At 41.7% G+C, this 13884-nt stretch overlaps 1 protein-coding gene across 1 annotated transcript; it reads right to left on the bottom strand.

Moving 5' to 3' along the window:
- Positions 1 to 10954: 10954 nt before the first annotated feature.
- On the bottom strand, positions 10955 to 12523 carry LOC111229864 (potassium voltage-gated channel subfamily A member 1-like). Its single transcript, XM_022756358.1, has one exon. The coding sequence runs from the start codon at positions 12422 to 12424 to the stop codon at positions 10955 to 10957; it is 1470 nt and encodes a 489-aa protein (XP_022612079.1). The 5' UTR covers positions 12425 to 12523.
- Positions 12524 to 13884: the final 1361 nt, after the last annotated feature.

The following is a 13884-nucleotide window of genomic DNA, read 5'->3' as shown; positions in this document are numbered from 1 at the left end:
TCCACCTCTTTCCAGTCTTTGTGCTAAGCTAAGCTAACTGGCTGCTGGCTCCAGCTTCATATTTGTCTTACAGACACGAAAGTGGTATCAATCGTCTCATCTAACTCTCAGCATGAAAGTGAATAAATGTTTCCCAAAATGTCAAACTACTCCTTTAATAGATCATTGCTTTTCCAACCAGTGACCCTGAAGGTGTCAAGTGCTAACACCCTTTCCAGCGTTAGTAACCTTTGGTGGTGGAGCAGACCCCAGTCAGCACAGACAAACAATGCTCAGGTTGTGTGTATCGCAGTGCTTGAGCTTCATGGTGATATCCTTTTTGTGGTTTTGTATTTGCCAGCCTCCTTGAGCGCTGTGTGGTGATGTAATTGAAGGGGGAAGGTCACAGCACTGGGTTCGTTGACGTTAAGTTTAGAATTTTCTCCCCAGACAAGCACGCTGACACTGCACACTGAGCAGGAGAAGCATGTAAACTGAGATCCACATTGCCTGATACCACAAGGACATGTCCAGACTGGGAACTTTGACAATACGTCCTAACACGACAGAAAGAAAATCTCCATATTAACAAGTAATTCATTCAGTGTTTTATATTTGAGGACAAGACAATTACGTGTTCACAATATCAGATACTCTTTTTGAATGGAGAGTATCAGCATAACTGGCTTGTATGTAGCCTTAATGTTGCTATGCTAGCGTGTGTTTTCAAGTCCATAAAAAGTGAGTCTTTCAGAGTTAGTGTTTTATTAGTCCAGTTTAACCTGCAGGAGTTTCTGAAAGCTGCCACAGAGGAAATAAATTCATGACAAAAAAAAAAAAACAAGTTCATTACGTCCTGACATCTTTACTGGAGAAATAAACCAGGAAGAAAATCAGTCAGACAGCCAAAAACTACAGCTGTCACAGACGATGAGCTCAAAATGACAGTCTGAAAGATGCCGTCAATCCCATAGCCTGACAGGATAGAGTGCACGTCTGTGACTGATAGACAAGATACACTAACGTGGGGTTTTACTTACACATGAGAAAAATCCAATTTAAGATTAATGTTATCTCAGGGAAACCTTCCCAACAGGTGGTGTGTCAGTGTTTTCTATCGTCATGAAGTCTCAAAAACTGATATTGAAAAAAGCAGTCATCTTATGATCAGGTCAATACGGTAACATGGTAAACATTATACCCTCCAAACACCAGTATGTTAGCATGCTGATGTTTGCATTTAACTGTCTAAGCACAGCCTCACAGAGCAGCTATCATATCTGTAGCACTGTTTCTTTTCATAGCTGGGTGGATGAATGGATGGACTGATCACTTTATAGATTGATCACTTTATGGGTACATGGAGGGATCGTGGACAAACAGACATATTGATCTTTGTTCATTGTCGATGTACTCCGTCATGCACTATTCCTTGAACACGGTGTGATGGTAGACATTACAGTACAGGATGGGTGAGCGTGTCTGCATCAATGGAAATTGAATAAACTGGTACATAAAAAGATCAGTGGTTAATTCATGATGAACTCATCCCTCCTAATCCTGCCACCACCACCTTCACTGGATTGCATCGTGTTTTCTGTATCTCTACAGTGATGTAGATTTGTCAGTTGCCCGAGGTAAAGAGGTACATTTAACTGGCCTGTGTTTCACAGAGACCATTTGTGGACTTCCACAAGGATGAGGAAATTATGGACGTGCCCTTAATTATTAAACAAGTGTGTCAGCAGCGTGGCCTGATGGAGGTAATGCAAAGAGGAAGTGGGCCAGAGAGAGGGCCTCCGGGATCGGGGGGGATAAGAGATGAACTGGTGGGCTTGGACCTGGGGGTGGGGTGGTGTTAGGCCCAAGGGCTTTGGCTCAAGCATGGGAGATCCAATAATGCTGTGAAAGCTATTTTGCACATTGTTATCATTCTAAACCGACATGAGGCTGTTAGAGGTGGACTGCTGTGCACAGGCATCTCAGTGATTTGGTTTTACACAGTGTTAAAGCAGAGGACACTTGCGATTTGATATAGAGTAATCATACGATACTGTGCATGCACAGCTGATTGGGCCACAATGAAAAGGCCCTTGACAAACTTTTTGGATGACGACAACAGGAATGGCATGGTGTTTTTTCGTACAAGGGATATGGGATGAGTGTATGTCTTCAAAGAGATCGATGAAGTGAGCCAGAGGCCTGACTCAGGCAAATCAGCACATCCTTTGTGTGTGTGTGTGTGTGTGTGTGTGTGTGTGTGTGTGTGTGTGTGTGTGTGTGAGAGAGAGAAACACAATGGAAGACAGCACATGTAGCTACAGTACATTTACACCCAGGCATGGCTGAAAGCTCTCACTCCTTGATAAGAACACATTTGCTTTCATTCAAGTCTACGTTTTCAGGCGGTTGTAAGAAACTGTAGAGCGTAGAGAAAGGAGGAGGTGGAGGAGGCGTTAAGCTCGTTGGAGGCCTATTGCACCACTGACCGACAGCACCTCAATTAGTCAAACACACTGATCAGGGATTACCAGGACAGTGGCTTAAACCACAGTTTCAATTACATGTTTCTCATTTGCATGTTGAGGCTGACATCTGGGTGTAACAGCTGATCTGAGACTGCCTGTAAACATCCACCAGACTGTAAAAAGTAAAGCAAGTAACAAATCCCATGAAAAAGACTAAAACCAAGAATTAATTAATTCAACTAATAAGAGCTGATAGTGCGCATTCCTCCGCCCTTGATTGAGTGTTTGGATACAAAATGCATTTATTATGATTATGCATTTATGAAATTAAGGAAAATGGCCCTTTGTACTCACTTACCTAAAGTTTTTTTTTTCCCAACATTTTTTAAATTCTCTAGCCTTTCTATAGTTTAGAGTTACAGTATATGGATGTTGTATGTTGTTGTGCTGTGTATGCATTATTCAAGGTGATATCTTCAGAAGTCTTGTTTTGTTGAATCGGTCCAAAGTCAAAATTTATTAAATAAACTATCATATGACAAAATAAATTAAATTTAAGAAGCTGCATTCATCAAATATTAGCCATTTTATTTATTTATTAGTCAAGTTTTGTCTGCAGCTGAACATGGTTTCTTGCTGGGAGCAGGTGGTGGTGACTGTGGCTTGACAAGAGCTTTGGCCATCATTGTGTTCACAAGACGAGAAGTCATAATAGGCCCTCTGAGCAGCGCTGTGTCTTCAGAGCCGATTGGAGGCTATAGCTAGTTGCTATTGGAAAGGGACTAGACGGACTGAGGCTAGCTGGTTAGCATGCTAACTTCGGTAGAAGAAAAGACATGATAGAGTTAACATTGGTGTTGCTTTCCAGAGAAACACACAGAAACTGTTACTCAATTTTAAAGATTTCTGTCTTCAGTAGGAACTGATGAGCTTGTGGCTTGCTGCCACAGACACGCTGTGGAAGTCAGAAAACACTGATAGATGACTAACGACCTTTTGGTTTTTGGTGTTTTTGTGGGATTTGTCGACAATAACAGTAAGTTAGATATGTTTTGATAATTTCATTACATTTGCATCATAAGCTAATCTATAAATAACCAGGGTCATAAGGTGCTCAGTGACCTGGTAGTTGCCCTCAGGGACTGAGTCAGTAACATGTAAATCCTCATTTGGATTTTTGAGTTTTTGAAGAGAGATCAATCTTGTAGTCATTAAGGATCAGGTGCTTTTTGTTTTATGGTATTTTATTGCTCCATTGTTTGTGTCTTGTGCCTTTGCGTGTGTAGTTTCTTTTTGAGTTTTGTGCAAAGGTCCATCTAGGGAGGGGCACTGGAAATTAGCTTTGGCTATAAATGTTGTGGTATGTGGTTTATGCTATATACTTGTCCCTATAAGCATTAAATAAATGGTCATGGATGACATGGTAAACATCAACATGAGCATGTAGTCATGTGAGTTATCTGACAGCCATGGTGGGATCTTTGAACCCCTGTGTGTGTATACATGTAGATAAGTGAAATGTAAGAGACAACAACAGAGAGAGAAAACTGAACAAAGCAGGTGTGATCTCTACTACGACTGAGCTCCTCTCCTGTGTGATGCTCTGTGCTATTACAGTCCAGTGGAGCTTCACAGCACTCAGAAGAGGGAGAGACAAAGATGGACAGAGAGAGAGAGAGAAAACGTGTGCGAGAAGAGCGGGACCGGCGCCAGCTCACCCCACCCTTACTGCTGCTGCCTGCAGAGTGAGGAGTGCTGCATTTCCTGAGGGCAATGCAGAGGACAAGGAAGAAGAGACTCACTTCTGTTAAGGTCACTATACAGCAAACACAGAGAGAGCCTGCGGCGGACAGAGAAACTGAGAGGGACAGAGACACGAAGAGAGAGACAGATGGACAGATAAAGAGACAGATGGACAGATATATAGCGAGAGAGAGACAGAGGAGCTGCAGTATTCACCATGATGCCTGTGCTGTCAAATGTTCAGCTTCACGTCATCAGAGGACAGAATCATTTTCACACCCCAAAAATTACGCCCACCTATTTCGGTGTCATTGCTTGATTTTTATCCGACTGTTTTGTGATTGGATGTTTGTTGGCCATTTTAGAGCTACTGCCCCCGACAGCTGCATGTATTCGATATTAAAAGACCAATTCATTATGGGGTTTTATCTGACATGCTTTCAAAATCACACTCTTAGACACAAGATGTTTAAGAGTAGGTTTAAAAAGATTATAATTTAAGTAAATGGATGGCAAAAACTAAACGTCCCACCTGGGGGACTGTCTGGACTTGGTAGCTCTACTTCAGGTGTGTTTTGGTCTGTACCAGACTCACTCTTCACTCAGCCATGACTAATTACACATTGTTTGAAAGCTCCAGGTCTCCTGGTTCTATCTGTGCAAAGCATTGTAGGATCCCCATGTCACTGCAGCAGCTGTTGACACACAATTGGTTCAGACTTGTGGCGATGGCCCTAAAGTGTTTTCCACACAAAAGCTGCTACAGGCTTTATATTCTTTTTTTTTTATTCTGAACAAAATGGGTGAGGCAAAAGGCCTCTATAACTTTGGTTCAGTATCTCTTATTCTCATTCTGACTTTTTGGTTGTAAAATTTTAAAAGTTACCTTTCAGAGGAGATCAGTATTATGGTTGTAATCAAAAGGGTTGAAGAACAGTAAACCTTTTTATTTCCAGCACATTATTTTTGGGCTTATCCACAAGTAACAATTTAGCTGAGAATCTCAGATCTACTCTGAAGACATAACTTTTACATCTTGAACGATTAATCCATTAGTTGAGCAACAGAAAATTATTTTGATAATCTTATTTTAATTAATCTTTCAAGCAAAATAACCAAACATTCCCATGTCCCTATTCTTTGGCTCATGTGATAGAAAACTTCACCTCATCACCTTGGGCTTTAGGAAATTGTGATGGCCATTTTTCACTATTTTGTGACATTTTATTGATTGATTAATTGGTGAAAATAATCATCATATTAATCTATAATTAAAATAATTGTTAGTTGTAGCCGAGCTAACTTCATTATTTGATACACAGCACCTCAGAGTCCTACTCTGATGGTTTTACGCTAGTGTCCATGTGAATACAAGAGGAAAAAAAGAGAGTGAAGGGAGCACTTCAGGACCCTGAGGTGCGTAACAACTCGCAGGGAATGACAGAGGTAAGCGGGCCTCTCCTGGGATGGAGGATTAGTGTGAACCATTACCTTAGCCTCGTGAATCACTGCTAATAGCTTCAGCGAGAGGGTAGTACAGAGGCAGGACACATTTAGATTGAGACTTTGAGTTCTGTAACACTGCACACTGCGGCATATTTCTCCTGTTAGTGCAGTACAGACAGGGCTCTGACAACGTGCTGCAGAAGATGGTTTAAATCCCCCATCCCCCATGCCAAAATGAGCATACACCAGCAGATCCTTAAAAATTTATTGAAGTTAATGTTAGATGAAATCATAAGTGATATAAGAAAAGAAACAACAAATAACCCTTGCATAGATCACAGACCATGCCTTTGTCATCATCTGACAAACTGAACACATTGTAGCATAATCCTCAGTAAACACAACATGACAATGACGGCTGGATTAGATAACACAATCAGAGTTTGGTTTGCTTGTGGATGAAAAGAAGAGCAGAAGAGTTCAACATTCCTTTTGCAATTTGCCCCAGAACTTCCCTACTGGCAATTAAATGTGCGTTCTTTGACAGAAAAGACAAACTCATAGCCATCACGCTTTAAACACAAACCAGATCTTCTCACTGATAGTCACCTTTGGCGAGCGGGATACACAATAATCCCAACATTTGATCCTGTTCAGAGCCTCCTCAGCAGGCAGAAAGCAGTCCAGTATTGAGACCTTTTAACAAACAAAAATGCCGTAAAACCAATGTGGTACAGAGGAGGATGTGTGGCACAGGCCCTGTTTAGACATGACAGGCAGGTTTCCCACAACACAGTATCACTACAGTCTAGACTGAGATAAGAATGGACGAAATGTCACTTGAAGGAGCGATTCAGTCCTAGAATAGAGATAAAGTTTGAGAAACTAGCCCTTGATGTCCTTGCTAACATTCAGAGCCTAAGCAAGCACAACCTGAACATCACACACAGACGCTGAGTACGGCTCGGATACCCCACGTTGTCTTAGTGATGAGGTCAGCGCTAGGGTGCTTTTGAGAAATCCAGCAGAGGACACGCTTCACAACAACTTCTGAACAGGGCCTTTTACACGAAGCCTTGGTGCAGATGAAAGCAAGGGTTTCTTTTTTAAAATGATGCAACTGTATTATAGTTGATCCACAGTTTGAAAGGCAAAGCTCATGCAGTCTTCCATCGACCATGCATTTTTTTGCGATCAGTAGGTTTCTGTAGAGATACATTATAGCAGTAGGTTCAGCAGTGAGGAAAATGTGAACATGGTGTTTGGATGAATCCTGTCTTTTTTTTTTTTCTTGAAACCAAAAAAAACAAACCATATTTTTTTGTTTTTTTATAGTACACTTCTTGTCCATATCATTTAGTGTATAGCAATTGATCATATTACAGTAGTTTCATTATCATGGCTTGCCAGAGGAACATATTGTCTTTGATATTCCAGTATATGGCATGTTCTTCCTAAATCAGTCATGTTACAGTGCCACCGAAAAAAGGAAAAAAAAAACACACATCAAAATAGTTTTTCATACGTAATTGCAGTATATAGTGGTTACTTTTCTCTATCTTATTGTAGCTAAATTGCGGTTTTGTTCTCATGACGTTTCATGTTTTTTCTTAGTTGAATTAAATTAATGTCGTCATTTTTTTTTTTTTTTAGATCTTCTCACTTGTGTTTGTTTGCAGAAGCATAACACCTGACAGTAAGCGAAACAAATGAATATGTAAAAACAATTTAGGCACCTTCTCTGACTTTCACTCACACAGCTGATCAGTCCAGTGAACTGATGACTGATCCTCTCTAAGTGCATTATGGGCTGTTCCTTTGGGACTGTGTTATAAGGTCCAGCCTTTGTTCCTGACTGCAAAACAACTTGAGTCCGACCTGGGTGGTTAATGGGGACTGCCACTATTACAAAGCCTACATTTGGATTTTTCACGGGTTTCTCTCAACAAAATGTCAGCCTCCACATTTGACCTCACTGACCTTACAAAATCACAGAACAGAGGGTAAGAGGTTGGTACATAAACAGCCCTGTTGTGAGTATCTGTCAAGTGATCGCAGTTCCACTGACATTCAAAATAGATTTGTTTTTCTTTGTTTTGTTTTGTTTTTTACAAAAAAGCATCTAAGAAACAGGTTATCTGTTATTCTATTGCTGTTCAGAATGCATGTTTCTGTTGGGTAATCGAATGCATAGCACCATCCATACATGCCCTCACAGCGAGAGTAGCAACAGCACTGCTAATGTGAGGGGTGTCATTTGTATTTTCTTCACCTCATGTTGAACTGTTGCATGCAGGACATGTTACACACATCACTACTTTCAAGCATCAGTCATTCAAGGAACTCGTGACTAAAGCGAACAATTTCCTGATAGCTGCATTTATGAGACGACTATAATTTCCTTGTATCATCCTATATGTGGTATTAAATATATGGTATTGGGTATGATTGGCATCCTTCTGTACAAGAAACCCTATACAAGTCGAAGATCCCTGACACAAATATGTGTCTTTTTTGCTCTCATGATAAGTTACTGACATCTAGCAAGGCTCTTGAATATTCACCTCACTTGAGGCAGACACTCTTCAGCAGTACAGTACAAAGATCAGTTCCAAGTAAAATAACAAACAGTGCCCTAAACTAACCAACCAGCCACCAATAACAAAACAGTTAGGAACAAGAATCATAGAATGGAAAAAGTCTTGCCCAAAACAATCAATGTAGGCTTCAGCTTCAGATAACATGTGATGGTAACAAGACAACAAGTGTAGTCCCGTACTAGCACCACAAAGGTTAGCCATTGCACCAACAGAAACAACTATGACATTCAAGTAACACTGCAGTGGAGCTTTTTTTCACAGGACCGTATCAGGAGAGTGCTAAATTAAAAAAAAATAAATAAATAGCATACAGTACAAAATCTTACTATCATTTGAATGTATTCATCTCAATACTGAGTGTAGGTTGATGTACAGTAGCTGAAGATTTTCAAGTAGTCATTACAATTTGTCCCAGTCTCTCTATCTGCAGTAAGCCTGTCTGGGACAATGTGCTGTGAAACAATGCATTACGTATGAGCGAGCACAGTGAAAAAGAAACAAGCAGAAATGGTTCAAGCAACAGAACACAACGATTGTGCAAAAAGACGGGCTGCACTTTGGTGTGCGTCATAATACCCAAGGATTGCAGTATGACAAATTCAAAAACTATATCAAACTTCTCTGCTCTCTCCTACACACACGTGCTAAAACACATTAACGTGTGCTTCTGTGATACAACAGTAACTTTTACATACCATTGTTTCAAAGAAACTAACATATAAAATAGTCAACCTCATCCTGTTAGGAGAGTCAAGCAAGTTCAATCTCTATAAACTCTCTAGAAATGAATGTTCTGATTGTGCGTAGCTTTAAGTGAATGAAAGGAGCGGGATTCTGGTACACTATTTGTCCTAAGTGCTTGTGTAAAGGCTATGTTTTGGGACTCTCACATTCAATATTGCATGACTGCAGTTTACACTTAAGGTTCCATTTTGCATTATGGTATAGGAAGCCCTGCATTGAAGCTTGCAGCTCTGCAGCAAGTTTGCAATGACCTCACTGAGGTAGAGACCCTGAAAGGATGCATGGTGCACGAACAAAAACAACAGACATAAATAAAATATGTTGAAAACCGATGGATATTCCCTTTTGAAGTGGATTGGTAAACATGCAGAGTACAATACATTGCTGCTTAAGGGCATAATTAAGTGCATGAAAACTGGGTTGTGCATGACGGCCATGGATCATCTTTTTGTTTTGTTTTTTTGACCACAATCATCTGCTATTTCAACCTTGTTTCTCTGGCATCATTCACATCATAACCAACTGTGTGTCAACACTAAAACAGAAGGTAAACCAGCTCTGCTCAACCTCACAAATACCACTGTACACAGAGGCACTTTCACTGGTCCTGTTGGTGAAAGGGATAAAGGCACTAGCAACTAATGTCAGAATAATTCTCTGTGATATAAAGTGAAATTTTGGTAATGATCTTCTTCAGTGGATTCCAGAACAAAATGTACTAAAAAATTTGACGTGGAGATGGTAGCATGACTAATAATATGTTAACTTTTCTTGTTCAAAGAAGGTCCATGCACTGCACTATTGACGTAATACTGTAATTGGTGCTTATTATGATTATATGCATTTTTGATAATATTTATTCAGTTTCTTTGTCTACTTTTAAATTAGAAACTCTGCATCCTCAAGGTGGGTTTGGATATATTTGATCGCAATTCAGAAACGTCCAGAATTTGATTTCCTTAGTTTCCCTGACAGTAGGGCACTGCAGTAGTGCCTGAATTGCAACAAGCTGTATACTCATGTCATGCATTAAATATACCAGGATACAAAAGTATCTTAGTCAGTAGACCATAATGCAGGTTACTTTTTTCATGCTATGATCTCATTTATGTACTGTTCCCTTAAGATTTAACATTCAATTTCTATACTTCTAAATGATTAGCATTTCAAATTAAAAACTCATCCAGTGCACTCAGTATGAAAACAGATGAGAAGGGGGGGATGGAGGCAGATATTCAAAAGAACATCTTTTCCATTATGTGAGATATGTCTCATGCATGCCGATATCAAAATGGAAAGTCTCTAATCATGCTCGTGTGAAGCTCACTTTATCATTGTGCTGTGTTGCATCTAAAGGGCATGGCATTGAATCACTTGGTGATATCACAATTACAGCATCTGCTGGAAAACAGCAGCATTGCGGATGTCCGTGAAGCGAGTAGATCACCGTCTGTTTACATCCAAACAAGAGAGATCAGTCTTCCTCCTATAAGGTGCTTTGCTGAATAGTAGATCCTTTGTAGGGAGAGAGGAGAGAGGAGGGGGGTGTCACCTAACTTCTTGGCGCTTACCACTTGGCTGCAGATGCTTGCATGTCTCTGCAGACTTTTCTGGTGCATTGTGCAACTTGCTGAAATGTTATCTGTACTCCATGCATAAGATTTTAATTATCACGCCATCGTCTGATAAGACGGTGTGTGCTCTGCATCCTCCAGGGAGCCATGTATATGTGTAGTAGTCAATGTTTTCTTTTTGATATACCTATATATTTGTAGGATCAGAAGAATTAATTATTCTATCTACCTGTCATATACTCTAACAGCTTTGTTTTTTCTGTTTCCTTTCTATATAGCTGAGCATATTTGTAGGCCTAATGCCATTGAGCGCTTTGGGGAGGTAAATGAAGCATTCCTAACTGATGGTCTACTCCACATATGACAGTCCCATAGAGATCCCAAAGTTCCTAACTAGTGTCTAAACATCTGTAAGCAGCTTGCTTTTATTTACACAGTTTTGGTTGGCTATAGTGCAATTGCCAGTTCTGAGGTTTGCCTCCCTAAAGTTGTCGATGCTATTGTTTATGTCTCCATCAATCTCCATGTACTCTGACTTGCTGACGGTGGATGAACTACGGCGGCTGGAGTTGGTTTCAGAGGGGATGTTGGGATTGCTGACGTTGAGCAGCTGGGCCTGCTCTTCTCCCTCGGTCTCCCTGTGGTAGAAGTAGTTGAAGTTGGACACAATGACAGGCACTGGGAGTGCAATTGTCAACACTCCGGCGATAGCGCACAGAGATCCTACAATCTTGCCTCCTATAGTGACTGGGACCATGTCCCCATAGCCCACAGTTGTCATAGACACAACAGCCCACCAAAATGCATCCGGGATGCTGCCAAAGTAGGATCCTTGCTCCTCTGCCTCAGCAAAGTAGACAGCGCTGGAGAACAGGATGACTCCAATGAACAGAAAGAAGATCAGCAACCCCAGCTCTCGCATGCTGGCCTTGAGGGTCTGCCCCAAAATCTGAAGTCCTTTGGAGTGTCGTGACAGCTTGAAGATCCTAAACACTCTGACCAGACGGATCACCCTGAGTATGGCCAGAGATGTTGCCTGCTCCCCCACCCCCTCGCTTTCTGGGTCTTCAGCCAGCTCGGTGCCAAGTGTAATGAAGTAAGGGATGATGGCCACTATGTCGATCATGTTCATCATGTTCTTGAAGAAGGCCGGTTTACTTGGGCATGCCAGAAAGCGTACTATCAACTCAAAGGAGAACCAGATTATACAGAGTGTCTCAATGACAAAGAAGGGGTCAGTGAGAATATTTGGCTTGTAATAAATGGTAGAGTTCCCCACCACTCGACTTGTTGGGTCCTCCTTCAGCTGTGGTAAAGTCTCTAAACAAAATATGACTATTGAAATCAGGATCACCATCACAGACACTATGGCAATCCCTCTGGCGGTGCCAGAGCTTTCTGGATGCTCAAAGAGGAGCCAAATCTGACGCTGGAACTCCTTCTCAGGTAAAGGGCGCTCTTCCTCCCTGATGAAACCCTCATCCTCACGAAACTTCTCCATCGCGTCCACTCCCAGCTCGTAAAATTTGATTTCTTCCGAAAACATATCCAAAGGGACATTCACTGGTCTTCTCAGCCGACCCCCAGACTGGTAGTAGTAGAGGATGGCATCGAAGCTGGGGCGGTTTCTGTCAAAGAAGTACTCATTTCTCAGAGGATCAAAGTACCGCATCCGCTTTTTGGGGTTGCCCAGCAATGTCTCTGGAAACTGGGAGAGAGTTTTCAACTGTGTCTCAAACCGGAGACCAGCTATGTTGATGACCACCCTCTCGCAGCATTCGTGGTCATTGTGGTCTGGAGGGTAGGTGTCCTGAGGGTGGCCAGGGACAGCCGAGGTCTCATCCATGTTATCTCCTGCTACTACGGTCATTTTGGGAGGAGGAGGAGGAGGTGGTGGAAGAGGAAAAGAGGAGGAGGAGTAGGAGGAGGAGGAGTTGTGTTGGGATGTCGGTTAGTCTGACTGAACAGGCATTCAGGTTCGGGGGAAATTTTCCACTCCTCAGCTTCCCACACCCCTTAAATTGTTGGAGACGTCCCCTGATATGAGGGGGCTGGTTGGCTGCTTTGCCTCAGTGCGGCTCCACTGCGGTTCTCGCTGACTTGACCATTGCTGCTCTCCAGTGGATCTGCTGCTGTTGTTACTGCTGCCTCTGTCAACCAGAGAGGGAGAGAGAAAGAGAGAGAGAGAGAGAGAGAGAGAGAGGGAGAGGGAGGAAATAATAGGATCAAACTGCCAAGATATTTGCTGGCTCAGCATTTTCTGCAGTTTTATTTATTTATTTATTTACTTCTCTCAGCCTGCAATTAGTGCAATTATCTGGTGGTAAAGGTAAAAAGATACTACCCCAAGGAAGAATTTCTCTGACATTTCTACAGTATAGGCATTTCTCTCTCTGTAGTACTCAGTTGTGAGTTTATGATGATCTTCTTGTACTATGTGGTATTTTCTACATTATCTTCAAGTTCCTATAAGTAATTCAATAGGTATTTTATCTTGTTATTATCTGTTACACTCCTATGACATTTCTATACGGATGTTTAATTTAGTTTGTCATAGAATTGCAGTGTTTCAATGTCTTAAAGGGGCATGGCAGGGATTTATCCTACGCCACTCTCTCAAGCCTGAATTATGATGTGACGCATAACATTTGATAGTGATATTATAGCAACTGACGATTCTACATGTACTCTGTCTATAGGCCTAATGCGGTGCAAAATAGGCACAATCCAACCTTAAGATAGACAGAAAACAATACAGCAGTAGTGTATTACCTTTACATTAACAGCAGCTGTCGATAAAAAATAATAACCTGACAGATATCAGTTGTATAAATCAGCATTTTCGAGGCTTACCGTGGGTTGATCTTGAAAGGTCTTGAATGCGTCTTATCCTCGAGTAAAATCATCCAACAGCGGGGCACCAGTGGGTGTCATGTGGCAACTTTACATTGCACCGACTAAAAAAGAAAAAAAGCCTAGAGCCTTTCTGTGCTCATCACCATCCCAACTGTGTCCCCCACAAAGTGCCCTCGGATAGGGATAAACGTCTGTAGACGGTGAAGCAAGACGAGATAAAACAAGATGGAAATCAGGTGAGTCAAGTCAGGGAAAGCCTGAGATGGAAATGGGGCGAAAGGAGAGGATTGCACAAGCTGCAGCGTCGGTAGTTGCTTGCGCGGCGGCACGGTGGTGTGAACAGCCTACAGTATACCGCAGGAGAAAATCTTGCGCTGCAGTTCAGGGGGGGAGATACATTAAGGGGGCAACAAGCGAGCCCTTGACATTTCCAGACATCACTGCATCAGCAGAAATCTGCTGCTTCTTGCGAGT

This window comes from Seriola dumerili, unplaced genomic scaffold (genome assembly GCF_002260705.1).
Source record: "Seriola dumerili isolate Sdu_G_001 unplaced genomic scaffold, Sdu_1.0 BDQW01000242.1, whole genome shotgun sequence".
In the NCBI taxonomy this organism is placed as follows: Eukaryota; Metazoa; Chordata; class Actinopteri; order Carangiformes; family Carangidae; genus Seriola; species Seriola dumerili.
This window is presented reverse-complemented; position numbering and strand designations above follow the sequence as displayed.